Source organism: Lutra lutra, chromosome 5 (genome assembly GCF_902655055.1).
Source record: "Lutra lutra chromosome 5, mLutLut1.2, whole genome shotgun sequence".
In the NCBI taxonomy this organism is placed as follows: domain Eukaryota; kingdom Metazoa; phylum Chordata; class Mammalia; order Carnivora; family Mustelidae; genus Lutra; species Lutra lutra.
The window spans coordinates 134,154,276-134,168,923 of NC_062282.1; the positions used below are offsets into that span (position 1 = coordinate 134,154,276).

General features: G+C 37.1%; 1 protein-coding gene across 1 annotated transcript in view; it reads left to right on the forward strand.

Annotated features, from left to right (window-relative positions):
- The first annotated feature begins 819 nt into the window (after nucleotides 1–819).
- The window catches only part of WDR36 (WD repeat domain 36), a 42,922-nt gene continuing 29,093 nt past the window's right edge, over nucleotides 820–14,648 (forward strand). The window contains exons 1-10 of the mRNA XM_047728969.1: nucleotides 820–1,117; nucleotides 3,046–3,073; nucleotides 5,005–5,105; nucleotides 6,568–6,685; nucleotides 8,810–8,942; nucleotides 10,369–10,423; nucleotides 12,006–12,138; nucleotides 12,455–12,630; nucleotides 13,156–13,276; nucleotides 13,753–13,818. Of these exons, the coding sequence (XP_047584925.1) occupies nucleotides 956–1,117; nucleotides 3,046–3,073; nucleotides 5,005–5,105; nucleotides 6,568–6,685; nucleotides 8,810–8,942; nucleotides 10,369–10,423; nucleotides 12,006–12,138; nucleotides 12,455–12,630; nucleotides 13,156–13,276; nucleotides 13,753–13,818 (1,093 nt within the window). The 5' untranslated portion in view covers nucleotides 820–955. The remainder of the gene's footprint in view (nucleotides 1,118–3,045; nucleotides 3,074–5,004; nucleotides 5,106–6,567; nucleotides 6,686–8,809; nucleotides 8,943–10,368; nucleotides 10,424–12,005; nucleotides 12,139–12,454; nucleotides 12,631–13,155; nucleotides 13,277–13,752; nucleotides 13,819–14,648) is intronic.

Genomic DNA, 14,648 nt, shown 5'->3' on the forward strand with positions numbered 1-14,648 from the left:
AATTTATTTATTTATTTATTTGACAGATCACAAGTAAGCAGAGAGGCAGGCAGAGAGAGAGGAGGAAGCAGGTTCTCCAAGGAGCAGAGAGCCCGATGCGGGGCTCGATCCCAGGACTTTGGGATCATGACCTGAGCCGAAGGCAGAGGCTTTAACCCACTGAGCCACCCAGGCGCCCCAAATTTTCTCTATTTATAATCACGCATTTAACTTGACTCCATCTGTGTTAAGACTACTTTTAGGGTGGACTCTGAAAAACAATCTGAGGGCTTTGAAGGGGTGGGGGGGGGGGTTGGGGGAACCAGGTGGTGGGTATTAGAGAGGGCACGGATTGCATGGAGCACTGGGTGTGGTGCAAAAACAATGAATACTGTTATGCTGAAAATAAAAAATTAAATTAAATTAAATTTAAAAAAGACTACATTTAGGGGCACCTGCGTGGCTCAGTGGGTTAAGCCTCTGCCTTTGGCCCAGGTCATGATCTCAGGGTCCTGGAATCGAGCCCCGCATCGGGCTCTCTGCTCAGCAGGGAGCCTGCTCTGTCCTCTCTGCCTACTTGTGATCTCCATCTGTCAAAAAAAAAAAAAAAAAAAAAGACTACATTTAGCCTCCCTTCACCGTTCTGGGTATAGGGCTTCCCGTGTCCCTCCCCTCCCGAAAGGTCCCGCTCAAAACTGATTCCAGTTTATTCCAGCCTCACCGGTGCTGGGGACTTTAAGAGCACTTGGAGACTGCGGCCTGCGGAACCAAAGTCGCGCCTTCCCTCAGAGCTCCGGGGGGAGTTCTTTTCCAATTGCACTAGAGCAGTCTTCGGTAACGCCCTCGGCAGCGGGTACCGGAAGCGCGTTTGTAAGTATGTAGCGCCGGCACACTACTGTGCCACGAGAAGCCGTGAAGGTCCTGGTCAGCGCTTTCCATCGGACCGGAGTGTAGAGGAACCCGGTCTTCAGTAACGATGGAGCGGGGCTCCGAAGGTCGCACCGGCAGTGCGCTGTTCGCCGGGTTCCGGGCTTTGGGGCTTTTTAGCACTGACATTCCACACGTGGTGCGGTTCAGTGCGCTGAAGCGCCGATTCTACGTGACGACCTGCGTGGGCAAGAGCTTCCACACCTACGACGTGAGTGACTTCTTCCTTCGCCCGCTTCCCAGGAATCCCCCTTCCGAGCCCCCAGCCCTTTCCTGGGGGCAATCCCGCCCTCCGCCCCCAGCCGATCCAGGGCTTCCCTTTTCTCACCGTCTCTTCCTTAACCCCTACCTGTCCGGTTTCCCCGCCGCTTCACATCCACGTGCTGCTTCCTTTTGCCCTTGCTGTATGCGTGGGGCGACTTTCGGAGGCCGCTCGCTAGGGGCAAAGACCAGAAAGCATTTCAGTTCTGTGGCAGCATATTCACTAAATATCTGTTGAAGTTCCCTTGAAGATGTAAATGGTTAAGACAAGTCCTAGCCCCCTGAATTTTTAACAAGAAAGGCTTGTAAGTTTAATTGTGCGATTTCTGACCCAGCCTGGATTAGAAAATTAGATTAAAATGCATTGGAAGAACTAGAGGGATGAGATTAATTATGATTTGGGAGACTGTCCCCATTTGGTAGCAAACTAATTTCCTTAAAACTTCCCCTGAGCATCTGTTTCTACCAACATTGAGGGTTTGGCACCGTGCCTTTTCGTCTCAGCCTTGCAGCAATTCCTTTCCCTACGAGATAGGTATGGTTTTTCGGAGCATCCTTACTTAAACTAGAAAACAATTTCTGAAGTGTATGTTCTTTGCCCAGGTGTTCCCACCTGTTAGTTGATGGCTTTTATCCTTCAATTTCTCATCATTGTAATGGTCTTTTGTTGCTGTTTACTTTTCTCCTTTATCTCCCAATCAAGGTATGCTCTGTGAAAGCAGGGACCTTTTCTTGATGATGAGAATAATAATAACCAGTATTAATTACTTTTTCAGGAAACCGAACTGTAAAGTTGTATTCTTTGAAGGATTATGGAAAGCAAATGGGTTATTAGCAAGGATAGGTAGTTGTAGCTGGTTCAGTTAGTGGAAGAGGAAAATGAGGATCATGCCCGAGGTGGACATGGTGGTGGTGATAGCAGCTAACACTTATTGAGCATTAATTATGACTGGCTCCATTCTGTTATATACAAATTTTGCACATTGAATACTCATAATGATCCCATAAAGCAGGTACCAATTTTAATTCTTATTCTGTAGATGAGGAATTTGAGGCAGTGGGTAAGTGGGGTAACTTTGTCACGGTTATACCGCTGGATCAATAACCATAGATTGGGGTCAACTAACTACACCCTGCAAGCGAATCCTGCCCACCATTTGTTTTTGTATACTCAAAGCATTTTTATTAGTTTATTTTACAGATATATTTGTGTTTATTCTAATATAACAACCTCCAAGGAAATTTTGCACAATAGTAGGATTCAATATAATTGAATTTTGGCATGGAATGGAAACCTGTGTCTACTTCTACTTAAGAAATAGGATATTTAATTTTATCTCCAACGGCCTTTTCAGTCTTGGATTCTTGCATCTCTACAATTTGAATTTCCACTCATACCCCTCTCAGCTCTGTGCTTCAGAGTTGGGTGGCTTTGACATTTTTAAATGATTGGGGGAAAAAAATCAAAAGAATGATAATATGTCATGGCATATGAAAATTACATGAAAATCAAATTTCTGTATCCATAAATAAAATTTATTGGAATAGAGTCATACACATTTGTTAATTACATGTGTTTATTATATGTTTCCATGTTTTCTTAGCAGTTCAGCAAAGACCACATAGCCTACAAAGCCTGAAAATATTTACTGTATGACTCTTTACAGAAAACATTTGTCTACCCCTTCCATCACTATTCCTGATGAAATAGTTGAAAATATAAGCTTTCCTAATAATGAAAAATGAGGATCAGTAAGTGTCTTTTTAAGGAAAGATAATATAGCAAACTTATGTGTGAGATTATATTCTAATTTTTAGGTGTTAAATGTTCATTAACAAAAGCAATTAAAATCTAATCTTTTTTTTTTTTTTAAACAGGTTCAGAAACTTAGTCTGGTTGCAGTAAGTAAGTGTAAACTTTATGCTGAATTTATGCGTTTCAGTATCTTTTAAAAATCTTAAAAATTTTAATGTTAAGACTTAGAGTATATAAGAAATCCAGTGTGTAATTCTGATAAACTTAAATAGTTAAAAAAAAAAAAGGGTCCAGGATAGGATCATATGCTGCATTTCATTGTTGTGTCTTGAGTCTTTTTAAATTTGTGTTTCACAGCATTGACTTTTTCTAATGTTTCCTCATGATTAGATTCAGGTTTTCCCCTATGGTAAGAATAACAAAGAAATAATGCAGAATTCTCAGTGAATCTTATTAGCAGGCGCATGCCGTTGGTTAGTCCTGGCAGTGAACTTTGATCATTTATTAAGGTGACATTTGTCAGGAGGCTCCATTTTGAAGTTTTACCTGTTATAATTAATAAGTATCTTGTGGTAAGATCCACTGAGACTATGTCGATATACTATTACTTTTCAGAGTTTTACCCACTGTTTTTATCATTTAGTAATGATTCTTGCCTGAACCAGTTATTAGCATGATGACTACCAAATAGTGATTTTTTGATTCCATCATTCTTTCTACTGTAAGGAAGAGTTTTCCCTTTTCCTCCATTTTGATGTTTTTTTCTAATGCTAACTGTTTAACAGAATAAAGGACTTGCCAGGGTTGAGAGTCTAGTTTTACCACCAAATATGATCATTGTAACAGAAACAGAGGACTTTATTAGTCTCATTAAAAAAATTTTAGGGGACACCTGAGTGGCTCAGTGGATAAAAGCCTCTGCCTTTGGCTCAGGTCTTGATCCTAGGATCCTGAGATAGAGCTCTGCATCTGGCTCTCTGCTCAGCAGGGAGCCTACTTCCTTTCCCCCCTCTCTGCCTGCCTCTCTGCCTACTTGTAATCTCTGTCTGTCAAATAAATAAAATTAAAAAAAAATTTTTTAGGAGATTATAGAACGTAAAAGAAGGCACTATAATGTAAGTTGAATACAAAGTGAATGATAAACCTATAAAAATAATATTTGGGAAATGAAATCTTAAAGTGGACTATGTAGCATGAAAAATACTTAAAACAGTTCTCTGTCTTCTAACTCTCCTGCCCCCCAAAACAGGGAATAAAAAGAAAATGCCAGTGTGACCATGATAGAGAAGAGTGAAGGAATCCTATCATATGAGAAATGGGTAGAGATGATAGGCATATTTACCTGGTAGACTGAATAGATACCATATTTTTCATTTTAAGGGTCAGAATGTAGAGTATCAGATGGGTTTTTTTCCTGAGGTTTTTCCAAAGGGTAGAGTTAAATAGGGTCCTTGGTTCTATTAACTTTAAAAATTTTGCTGGAGTTGTTAGTGAGCTCGATATTTGTTGAGGTATTTACATGAGGAGTAGGTAACTATCTGCCAGTTTTTTATATTAAGTGAGGATTTGTCCAGATAACTTCAAAAAGCTCTTATTTTGGGGTGCCTGGGTAGCTCAGTGGGTTAAGCCTCTGCCTTTGGCTCAGGTCATGATCTCAGGGTCCTGGGATCGAGCCCCGCCTTGGGCTCTCTGCTCAGCAGGGAGACTGCTTCCCCCTCTCTCTCTGCCTGTCTCTGCCTACTTGTGATCTCACTCTCTCTGTCAAATAAATAAATAAAATCTTAAAAAAAAAAAAAAGCTCTTCATTTCTTCAGGATTATGTTTTTATGTCTGTAAATACCAGACATTAGTTCTCTTAGGGAAGGTCAAGGTGATTTCATAGTTTTAGTCTGATAGTATTGGATGTATAAAATAATGTTGATGTCAAATTTATACTGATTCTCAGTTTTTATTTATATATATACACACATATCTACATATTTTTAAATTATAGCCATGAAAAATGTTCCATATATATTGAGGTTTCTATCTGTGCCAAGATCTTAAAATTTCATACTTATTTTCTATTTCCTTTTACTTAGGTAACTCTCTTCCACAGGATATCTGCTGTATGGCAGCTGATGGGAGGCTAGTCTTTGCTGCCTATGGGAATGTTTTCTCTGCATTTGCCCGTAATAAAGAGGTTTGTATCACTGAACTATGTTAATTTGTCTTTTGCAGTCAATAGTTAATTGTCATGAAAGTGGAGAGAACTTTATCGTTGCCATTCTTCAACTGGGACACTCTAGACATGGTGTTTTTTTAATCGTAAACCTTTATGTAGTTTTCTGGAGGAGGAGAAGTTGATTTCATCGAATTCTCAAAATTAGTTAAAACTGGTACTTTAGTTCAGTTTTCTTTGTCATGGATGAATATCAGAACTATTTGGGCAACTTTTTCAAAATTTTCTTGCTCAGTTGGCCCCCATCTCCTGAGCTGTCTACTTTGTATATTGGGTTGGGGTAGGATTTTTTAAAAATGCCTTTGAAAATGCTTTCCTGGGAGATTCATATTTATACCACTGCTTTATGTGAATTGACTTTTTCACTGTGAACAACTCAGTCCATGACTCCTTTTCTTAAGAACCAAGTGCTTGTTTTCTGCATAGAGAAAACTAGATTCTCTTCTTCTACACTGCTAAGGAAAGGTATTTTTTTGTCCTAATCTATCAGTTCGTTTTTAAGTTTGTTGTGGAACAACTGATTTGGGAGATGACTTGGCTCTCATGGTTCAGAATGAAAGGGAAAGTGGCAGTGGGCCTGCCTAGATAGTCAGGTAATCGAATCACTGTACTTGTAAAGGCCTGACTTAGACTGACAATTGTTCGCAGAGTCTTGCATCATCACTGTCTATGGCAGAACAAGGCAGTTTACCTGTGAAGTTCTTTAAGGGGACTTGTTTGGATTTTTAGAGAATCCGGGAAAATATCCTTGTTTTTTTTGTTGTTGTTGTTTGTGTGTTTTTTCAAAATACTTCAGTTTGTAGTTTTCCTGGAAGATATATATATACATAGGGAGAAAGTAAGGGTGGCAAGGCATCAGAAACTTAACTGTAGGAATCTAGGGTCAAGAGGCCAAAGAGAACAGTGTTTCTGGAGCTTGGTGAGAACTGAAACCATGGGGAAGGTCTGTAGTTTTTGAGGGATGTAGCTACTATAAGGATAATGCTCTCTGTCAAAACTAAAAGCTATGAGGAGCAAATGCTCTATCTCCCCCATCTCATCTGGAAACCAGCTGGTGATGGAGTCTGTAGAGGTCAGCCTTCTAGAACATAACCACTTTTCTTAGGATGCATAGAGTTGTGCTGGTTGGATTGGGTGAAGGACCCAGTTGTGTGTATGTATCCTCCCGAAGGTCCAATGTAAGGCTGAGTCTCAGAGGTCTCATTTTCTGGGTTTCTAGTCTATGCTTCCTTATTATTGGACTGGTTGGCGGAGCAGGTGAAAATGCCTGATTCTTTGCTGTTTGTTATTTTAACCTTGGTTAATCAAAAGTTGTACTTTTCTCAACATGAGCATCTTTATGAGTAGCATGATTTTGGCTAATATGAATAATACATGGTAAATGAATAATAATATAAAATTCTTTTGAACTTTGACATTGTAGGTAGTACACACCTTTAAGGGTCATAAGGCAGAGATCCATCTTTTGCAACCCTTTGGGGATCACATTATTTCTGTTGATACTGACAGCATTCTTATTATTTGGCACATATATTCGGAAGGTAAGAATCAACCAATTTATTGCATTACCTTGGGGGGGTAGGTATGTGTAGCTAAAATTAAAAATGTATAAAAACACAACTTCCAGGTCAGGTTTCATATGTAATCAGAAAAAAATTTTAGATTCTTTAATATGTATGAGGAAAAAGGTTTTAAGTAAAATATGGATAAGCAATTTTAGTCAGCTAGCTGAGCTATTTACAATCTGTTAAATGTGTTTCTCTCTGCTAATAATACTTTACAGTTCTCCAAGTTTAGTGATATGCTAATTTTTCTTTATGGAGTGAATTTTGGTATATGTTCTTGATTTTTATTTTCAACCTTCAGTAAAGGAAATTAGAGTAGTCAACTAAGAACCTATAATCTGAAGGAAAGTATCCATCCTGTTTCTAAGAATATAAGTCAGTGTCCTTTAACTGTGATACTCTAAACAGTCGTACTGAGCTGTGTCTGTAGGACTGTCTTAATCTTCAAAGGTTGGGAATTTATCCCCAGAATATCCCCCCTCAATAAAAGACTATGGATCTCCCATGAATTCAAGCTTTTATGTGTTTTATTTTTAATCTGTTTATATTTTTTAACCTACATTTACTCTTGATTAACTCATTGTTCTATGAGTTATGTTTGTTTTTTAGTAAAAATTGCCCTCCTGGAAGTTAATGTGTTCTTGTTCAAATTAGACCTTTGTTCTGTCTTTGCCCAGGTAAAGGGAGCAGAATTCCTGAAGTAGTCATTGTGCAGATAGGTGTTAAAAGACTTTTATAAAGTTAGAGAATCTGATTTTTATAGTCCAGCAGGCTTTCTGTTGTTGCTGGTACCAGCTTTTTATTATTGTTACAGCAACACATTGAACCTGTCCCCAGGGAGCTGTTTATGTTGTTTAATAAGTAAAATTGCTGGTTGCAAATAGAGGCAAGGCTCTTTTAAAGTAGGATTTAAGGTTTGTATGATTTTCACCTTTTTAAACTGGGTACATATATCTCTAGGAATGTGTAGCAGTGTGCCACATAGTATGTGAGACTAAAAATTAAGTGAAATTTACCTTGATATTCAAATTTTGGAGAAAATTTAGTGAAAAATTGTTTAAAGGATGCCTGTGTGGCTCAGTGGGTTAAGCATCTGCCTTTGCCTCAGGTCATGATTCCAGAGTCCTGGGATTGAGTCCCACTTTGGGCTCCTTGCTCAGCAGGAAGCCTGCTTCTCCCTCTGCCTGCTGCTTCCCGTTTGTGCATGCTTTCCTTTCTCTGACAAATAAATATATAAAATCTTAAATAAAAAAAAGAAAAAGAGGGGCGCCTGGGTGGCTCAGTGGGTTAAGCCGCTGCCTTTGGCTCAGGTCATGATCTCAGGGTCCTGGGATCGAGTCCCACATCGGGCTCTCTGCTCAGCAAGAAGCCTGCTTCCCTCTCTCTCTCTCTCTGCCTTCCTCTCCGTCTACTTGTGATCTCTCTCTGTCAAATAAATAAATTAAAAAAAAAAAAATCTTTAAAAAAAAAAAGAAAAAAAAAGAAAAAGAAAAATTGTTTTCATTATGCATGAACTATGAAGTAGAAAACAAAATTTGCACATAAGAATTTTAAATAAAGGTAAGATTTCAAAAAATGGCTGGGTTTCCTATTCTCTACTCCACAAGGCTGTAAGTTCTTTTTCTTTCCTCTGTTAGAGGTTCTGTGGAAATGTGTGAGGAGCACTATTCTTAGTTTCACCAAGATTTGCCTCTTACTTTTACATCTTTGAGTGGTCAGTCATTCATCCTAGAGCTCAGTACACAAGCACTTCACTTGGAATATTCATTTTGCCTCTTGGTCAAATTATAAAAATAGTAAGGCTGATTCCTAGAGTCACTTTTCTTTAATCTTTATTTTTCCTATAATCCAGCAATGAGTGGAATTTTTAATAGTATTGATATTAGAACTTACAGAGAATTTCTGGCAGTCTAAATTATATTTACAAGTTGCCCCTCATCACATTTGTTTAATTTTTCAAGAAATGGGCATAGGTTAGTATATAAGTCTTTGGTTTATATTAGAACATAAATTTTTGATTTGGTAGACTTACTTTAAGGGCGAAATAATATGGGTATATAAAAAATAATTACATATTATTTATAACTTTGACTTTTCCAGAGGAATACCTGCAGTTGACTTTTGATAAATCAGTGTTTAAAATTTCTGCAATTTTGCACCCAAGTACCTACTTGAATAAAATACTTCTCGGCAGTGAACAAGGAAGCCTACAGTTGTGGAATGTAAAATCCAAGTAAGCACTTTGTTTAGAATATAACATAGGTGGTTCCCATCTTATCCTTACCTACTATTACCTAATGCATACTTAAGTCTTGCAGTTCTCCCTGCCTTTATATGTTTATTTGGAGGGCTTTCAATATCTGTCTTTGGAGTTGTTACTCATGGCATGACATGCAAAAGGGCCTGGCACGTGGTCTTGGGACATGGTGGGCATCTTCATAAATACCCATTCATGGATATTTATGGCCATCGCCATAATCTATTGTAAGAATCCATATAGCTATAGAGAAGACTATAGCAAAGTAACATAAGAAAATAATTGTGATGGACAGCATCTAGTTTTCAATAAACTGAAAAGGTAGGAGAAGGCAAAGTAAATCAGTGTTAATTTAGTGCTAGTGTTTAGGAATCATTTTCAGGGTAGAAGTACTTTTATTAGCAATCACAAACTTGATGGACATCTATAATCTTACTGGTATAGCTGAAAGGCAAGATAAATGTTAGTTGAACATTTATCTGGAGAAAAAAGTGGCAGCTCAGTCGTCTTTATATAGCATTAAAGAGACAAACAAAAATATTTGACCATCCAAATTGTCCTTTCTAAAGCCCTTGTAAATTTGAAAAGGAAAATAAGATTATTAAAGGTTTATCCTAGTTTTCAGTTTTAAATCAACATTTTCATTCAGTTTAACAGATATCATCGACTATTCACTCTGCTTATCTCAGGGATAATGACTAAGAGGTATTTTCTCTGCCCCTAAGCTTATCTATTGAGGCTCTTCATATGATGTTTACATTATTGTACATTAGTATCCCTTGGATAATCATTGAGTAAATTAATCTGTGCCCACTTACTGAATTTACTATGTGATTTAATATTTTATTGGATATCATTATAAAAATTTCAGAATCTGTTTCCTCAAGGAGTTATCATTTGTGGCTTGATTTCAAAATTTAGTCTAGCATCACTTGTGATTTAATGGTTTTTGGCATTAGTATCGTAGTTACATTCCCTTCTGTAATATTTTTTAGAGATCTGCCTGCATTCTGTGATGATTTTTTTATTATAGTTTGTAATATAAAGTGGTTTTTAGTCATGTATTTTTTTTTCTGTTAAAGAGTTGGCATAGTATAGTAATTACTAGTAGCATCAGGCATGGGATCTGGAATTGGTCTGTCTGGGCTCTGAATTATTAGCCATATAACCTTAGCTTAATTGTTTCACATAATTAAGTTTCTTGGTTTCTGTATCTGAAAAATGGTGATAATATCTACCTCATGGGATTATTTCGAGTATTAAATAAGTTAATATATGTACTTAAAATAGTGTAGGGCAAAGTAACAACTTAAATGTCTTCTCTTACTATTTCACTTTTTAATATGTAGTTGATTTTGTTTTCCTAAAAAAGTAAAACCTTTCAACAATTTTTTTCTTGTAGTAAACTACTATATACATTTCAGGGATGGAAAATTGGAGTAACAGCTCTTCAGCAGGTTAGTATTTTTCTGTTAAGTCAAAGAAGAAATGAAGTTAGTAGTGTAATCTTTCAATTTCAGGGGTCAACCATATTTTTAGACTTGAGGACAGTAATATATAGGACTAATTTATTTTTATAAATATTACTCTAGAAAAGAGTGCTTTGGATATGTAATGAAAAACAAATAATGCCTTTCCCTACGAACATTTGTAGAAATCTTTTTGCCTGAAATTAGGCTCTAAACTTATATGGGATTATTTTTACCAATCATTTTGCAAGCATGTAGTCCAAAGCCTTGTACAGAGTGGAAATGATGAAGATGAGTTAGTTGTTCAGTAAAGGATATTTGTAGGTCATACAGAGAAATTTGTCAGAATTTTGAGAGTTGTAGCTTGGAACAATTGGGACCCAAATCCTGATATTTCATCAGCTAGACTCTTCCATAAATATCTGCTTTTGTTTTTATGAGTTTGCAGAACATGTATGAATGAATGAATATATGTTTGCAGAGAATCTTTTGCATATATTGGACACATGAACTTCCAGTGTATCCTTGTCCTTTTAAATATTTATTGCTTAGGGGCACCTGGGTGGCTCAGTGGGTTAATCCTCTGCCTTCGGCTCAGGTTATGATCTCAGGGTTCTGGGATCGAGCCCCGCATCGGGCTCTCTGCTCAGCAGTGAGCCTGCTTCCTCCTCTCTCTGCCTACTTGTGATCTCTCTCTCTCTCTCTCTCTCTAATAAAAAAATATATATATATTTATTGCTTATATGTGCCCACTTTATATTTATTCTTTCATTCTCTCTCACTACCATCAACTTTGCTATGCTTTTGCCTACCCATAAGACCCCAAAGGTATCTGACATTAGATCCCCTGAGGACAAAGAATCATACTTGTTTTAGTTTCCCCAGGGTTTTAGTTTCCTCAGGGTCTTATACATAATAGTCGTTTGATGAAAATTTAATAAAATGTTTAGCCTGATTCCATTCTGTAATGGTATGGGAGATTGATCTTCTTTGCTAAAATAGAGAAACTTATTGTGGAGCCTATATCTAAGACTGCTGTATAAAATGAAGAGTATATTCCTAGATTATTAGAGCTGAAACAGACTAATTATAAAACTTTTTTGCCTTTTAACGTGTTTTATAGGCTCTTCCTGTTTTCCTTGGATACGTAATTCATCACTTTCTTTATACTTGACCTTTTGTGTTGCCATGCATATGGCAAGCCTTTATATATTGTTTTCTATGAGTTGTCTCTCTTTTCTGTTTCTGTCCTGTCAGTGATCTGTAGTGATTTCATATATCAGATTCCTTCTCTTTCATGGCCATTTTCTTACCGTGTCAGCTGTGTTTTAGGGTGAGGAGGTTGATGGTGGCTACCACATTTGAAGCAGGGAAGTAACTTGAAAACATCACTCCTAAATACTTACACATGAAATAACAATTAAAGCATGCTGGAATGGTAATACTGTTTTTTTGCCATCCTCAGGAAGATATTCCATTTTTTTGATAACACATAAGTAATGATGCGTAACATCAGGGTTGTTAAAGCTATTTTGATTAAGAATAAAAAGCTGAATAATTTAATTTTCAGGCACCAGCTGTGGATGTTGTTGCTGTTGGTCTTATGTCAGGTCAGGTTATCATTCACAACATTAAATTTGATGAAACATTAATGAAATTTCATCAAGACTGGGGACCTATTACTTCGATTTCATTTCGCACAGGTAACTTAACTTACTTATTGATAAGTATTAAGAAAATTTAAAATGCATTACTTTGAAGTTCATAGAAATTTTCCAAATGGATGTTTGCTTACAATTTAATGTATTTAATAGAAATGACTGAAATACTGCATTACAAATAGCCAATGGATTATGAATAGATTATTGGTGAATAGTCTTTTTCTAACTTTATCTTTATGGATTAGAAGGGTAGGGAGAAGAATTGTTAAGTTTGGTAGTTTTATGGTGCATGTTTTATGTTTTCTTTTTAAGATTTTTGGTGCATGTTTTTCTTAATATATTTTATTTTTGATAACAGATGGTCATCCAATAATGGCTGCTGGAAGCCCGTGTGGCCATATTGGACTCTGGGATCTAGAAGACAAAAAATTAATCAATCAAATGAGAAATGCACATTCTACAGCAATTGCCGGGCTGACATTTCTCCATAGAGAGCCACTTCTTGTCACAAATGGTGCTGATAATGCTCTGAGGGTATTATGATTATCATTGTTACCATTTTCCTGGCTTCTATCCTTGGGGTTATTACAAGCATTTTTTTTTTTAAAGATTTTATTTATTTATTTGACAGAGATCACAAGTAGGCAGAGAGGCAGGCAGAGAGAGAGAAGGGGGAAGCAGGCTCCCCACTGAGCAGAGAGCCCGATGCGGGGCTTGATCTCAGGACCCTGAGATCATGACCTGAGCGGAAGGCGGAGGCTTAACCCACTGAGCCACCCAGATGCCCCTAAGCATGTTTTAATGTATGATTCTGGAACCCTAGAAGATGAGAGGAAAATGGGATAAGGTTATGGTATAGATGAAGCAAAGAGCACAGCAGGTTACATGATTGCAGTGAAGGGAGAAAGTTAACAGTTTCTCTCTCCCCAGACCCCTCTCCAGGGTCAGCAGCCTGGCAAGCACCACCTGGTGCCAATTGATATATGCAGAAGATGGTCTCACTGCTTTCAGATTACCTAACACATTGCAAAAGAACCTTATCTTTTTATTTCTTTGCAGATATGGATATTCGATGGTCCCACAGGTGAAGGTCGGCTTTTGAGATTCAGAATGGGACATAGTGCTCCTATTACCAAAATCAGATATTATGGACAAAATGGACAGCAAATTCTTAGTGCAAGTGAGTTTCCGTTTTGTGCTTTTAGTTTATTCAAGCAAGTATTGAGAGCAGGGTGCTTAATATTTATTAGGTTTGGTATTTACAAATTTTCGAATTCAGATACCCCTTAGAGTGATTTGGAAATCTGGGGAAATGAGATTCTTTTCGAATATTTCAGGAAACATTGTAGATGATATTATCTGCATTTGGAGTGTTATTTTATTTATTGATTCTCAGAGATGGTCAGATTCTGAAACTGTAGCCCTTGACTAGTCTAATAATCTGCTGAAAATTATTATTACTTCATTTTATCCTTTGTTCTTACTAATTGACATTCTATGCACAGGTAAATATGGTAGTTGCAATCCAGCTCTCCTTTTAAAGTATCCCAAATTAGAATTTTAAGGTTTTAAGAATCTAATTTTATAAGATCTGTCATTCAAATGATCCATTATTGTGATGAAGTTTAACTAAGTATTTTCTATCTATATCAACAGGTCAAGATGGAACTCTTCAATCATTTTCCACAGTACATGAAAAATTTAACAAGAGTTTAGGACACGGTAGGTTATTTGCAAGGTGAAAATAAAGCTGCTGGTCACAAAAGAAATATTTCAAGATACTGTGAGACAACCAGAGGAAATTTTGTTGATAAATTTCCTCTTTTCATGACTGAAATTAAAAAACCGTTGTACAGAAGAGTGTAGTAAGATTCTTAAGATCAGTGTTACTATGGAAGTGATTGAGATGTTGCTATAAAGTTATTGAAAATAATTAGACATCTTGGGTGGTAAAAAACATACTGTTGGCACCCAGAAGACACTGATGATCTCACTGGAGCCATATGTAGAGTGCAGGATTTTAAACATGGAAGGGACCTTAGAGGAAGTAGCAAAGTAAGCCGTATCCCATCTTTTTGGAAAAAGGGCTTGTTTTGTTCTCTGTCCCTTCCCATCTGTCCAGCATTTGAGAGATTTTATATATCAAACAAAAATGTTTTTCAGTTTTATTTATAATTAGTCTTTTTAAGCTGCTGTCCTAGTTGTTATGCATATATATACTTCAGATGAGTTTTAGGATTTTTTTTTTTTTAATTAATTTATTTGAAAGATAGAGCTAGAGAGAGTATGAGGGAGAAGGAGAAGCAGGCTCCCCACTGAATAGGAGACCTGATGTGGGGCTTGCTCCCAGGACCCTGGGATCATGACCCCAGCCAAAAGTGGACACTTAACTGACTGAGCCACCCAGGCATGCCTTTTTGGATCATTGTTTAATCAGCATCCAAAGTGATAACTGAAATTCACAGAAGAGATTGATATTTGTAAGATAATCTTCACATCTAGGGATATGATATATCCACATTAAGTTGTATTTCAGTGAAGTTTTTTTAGTT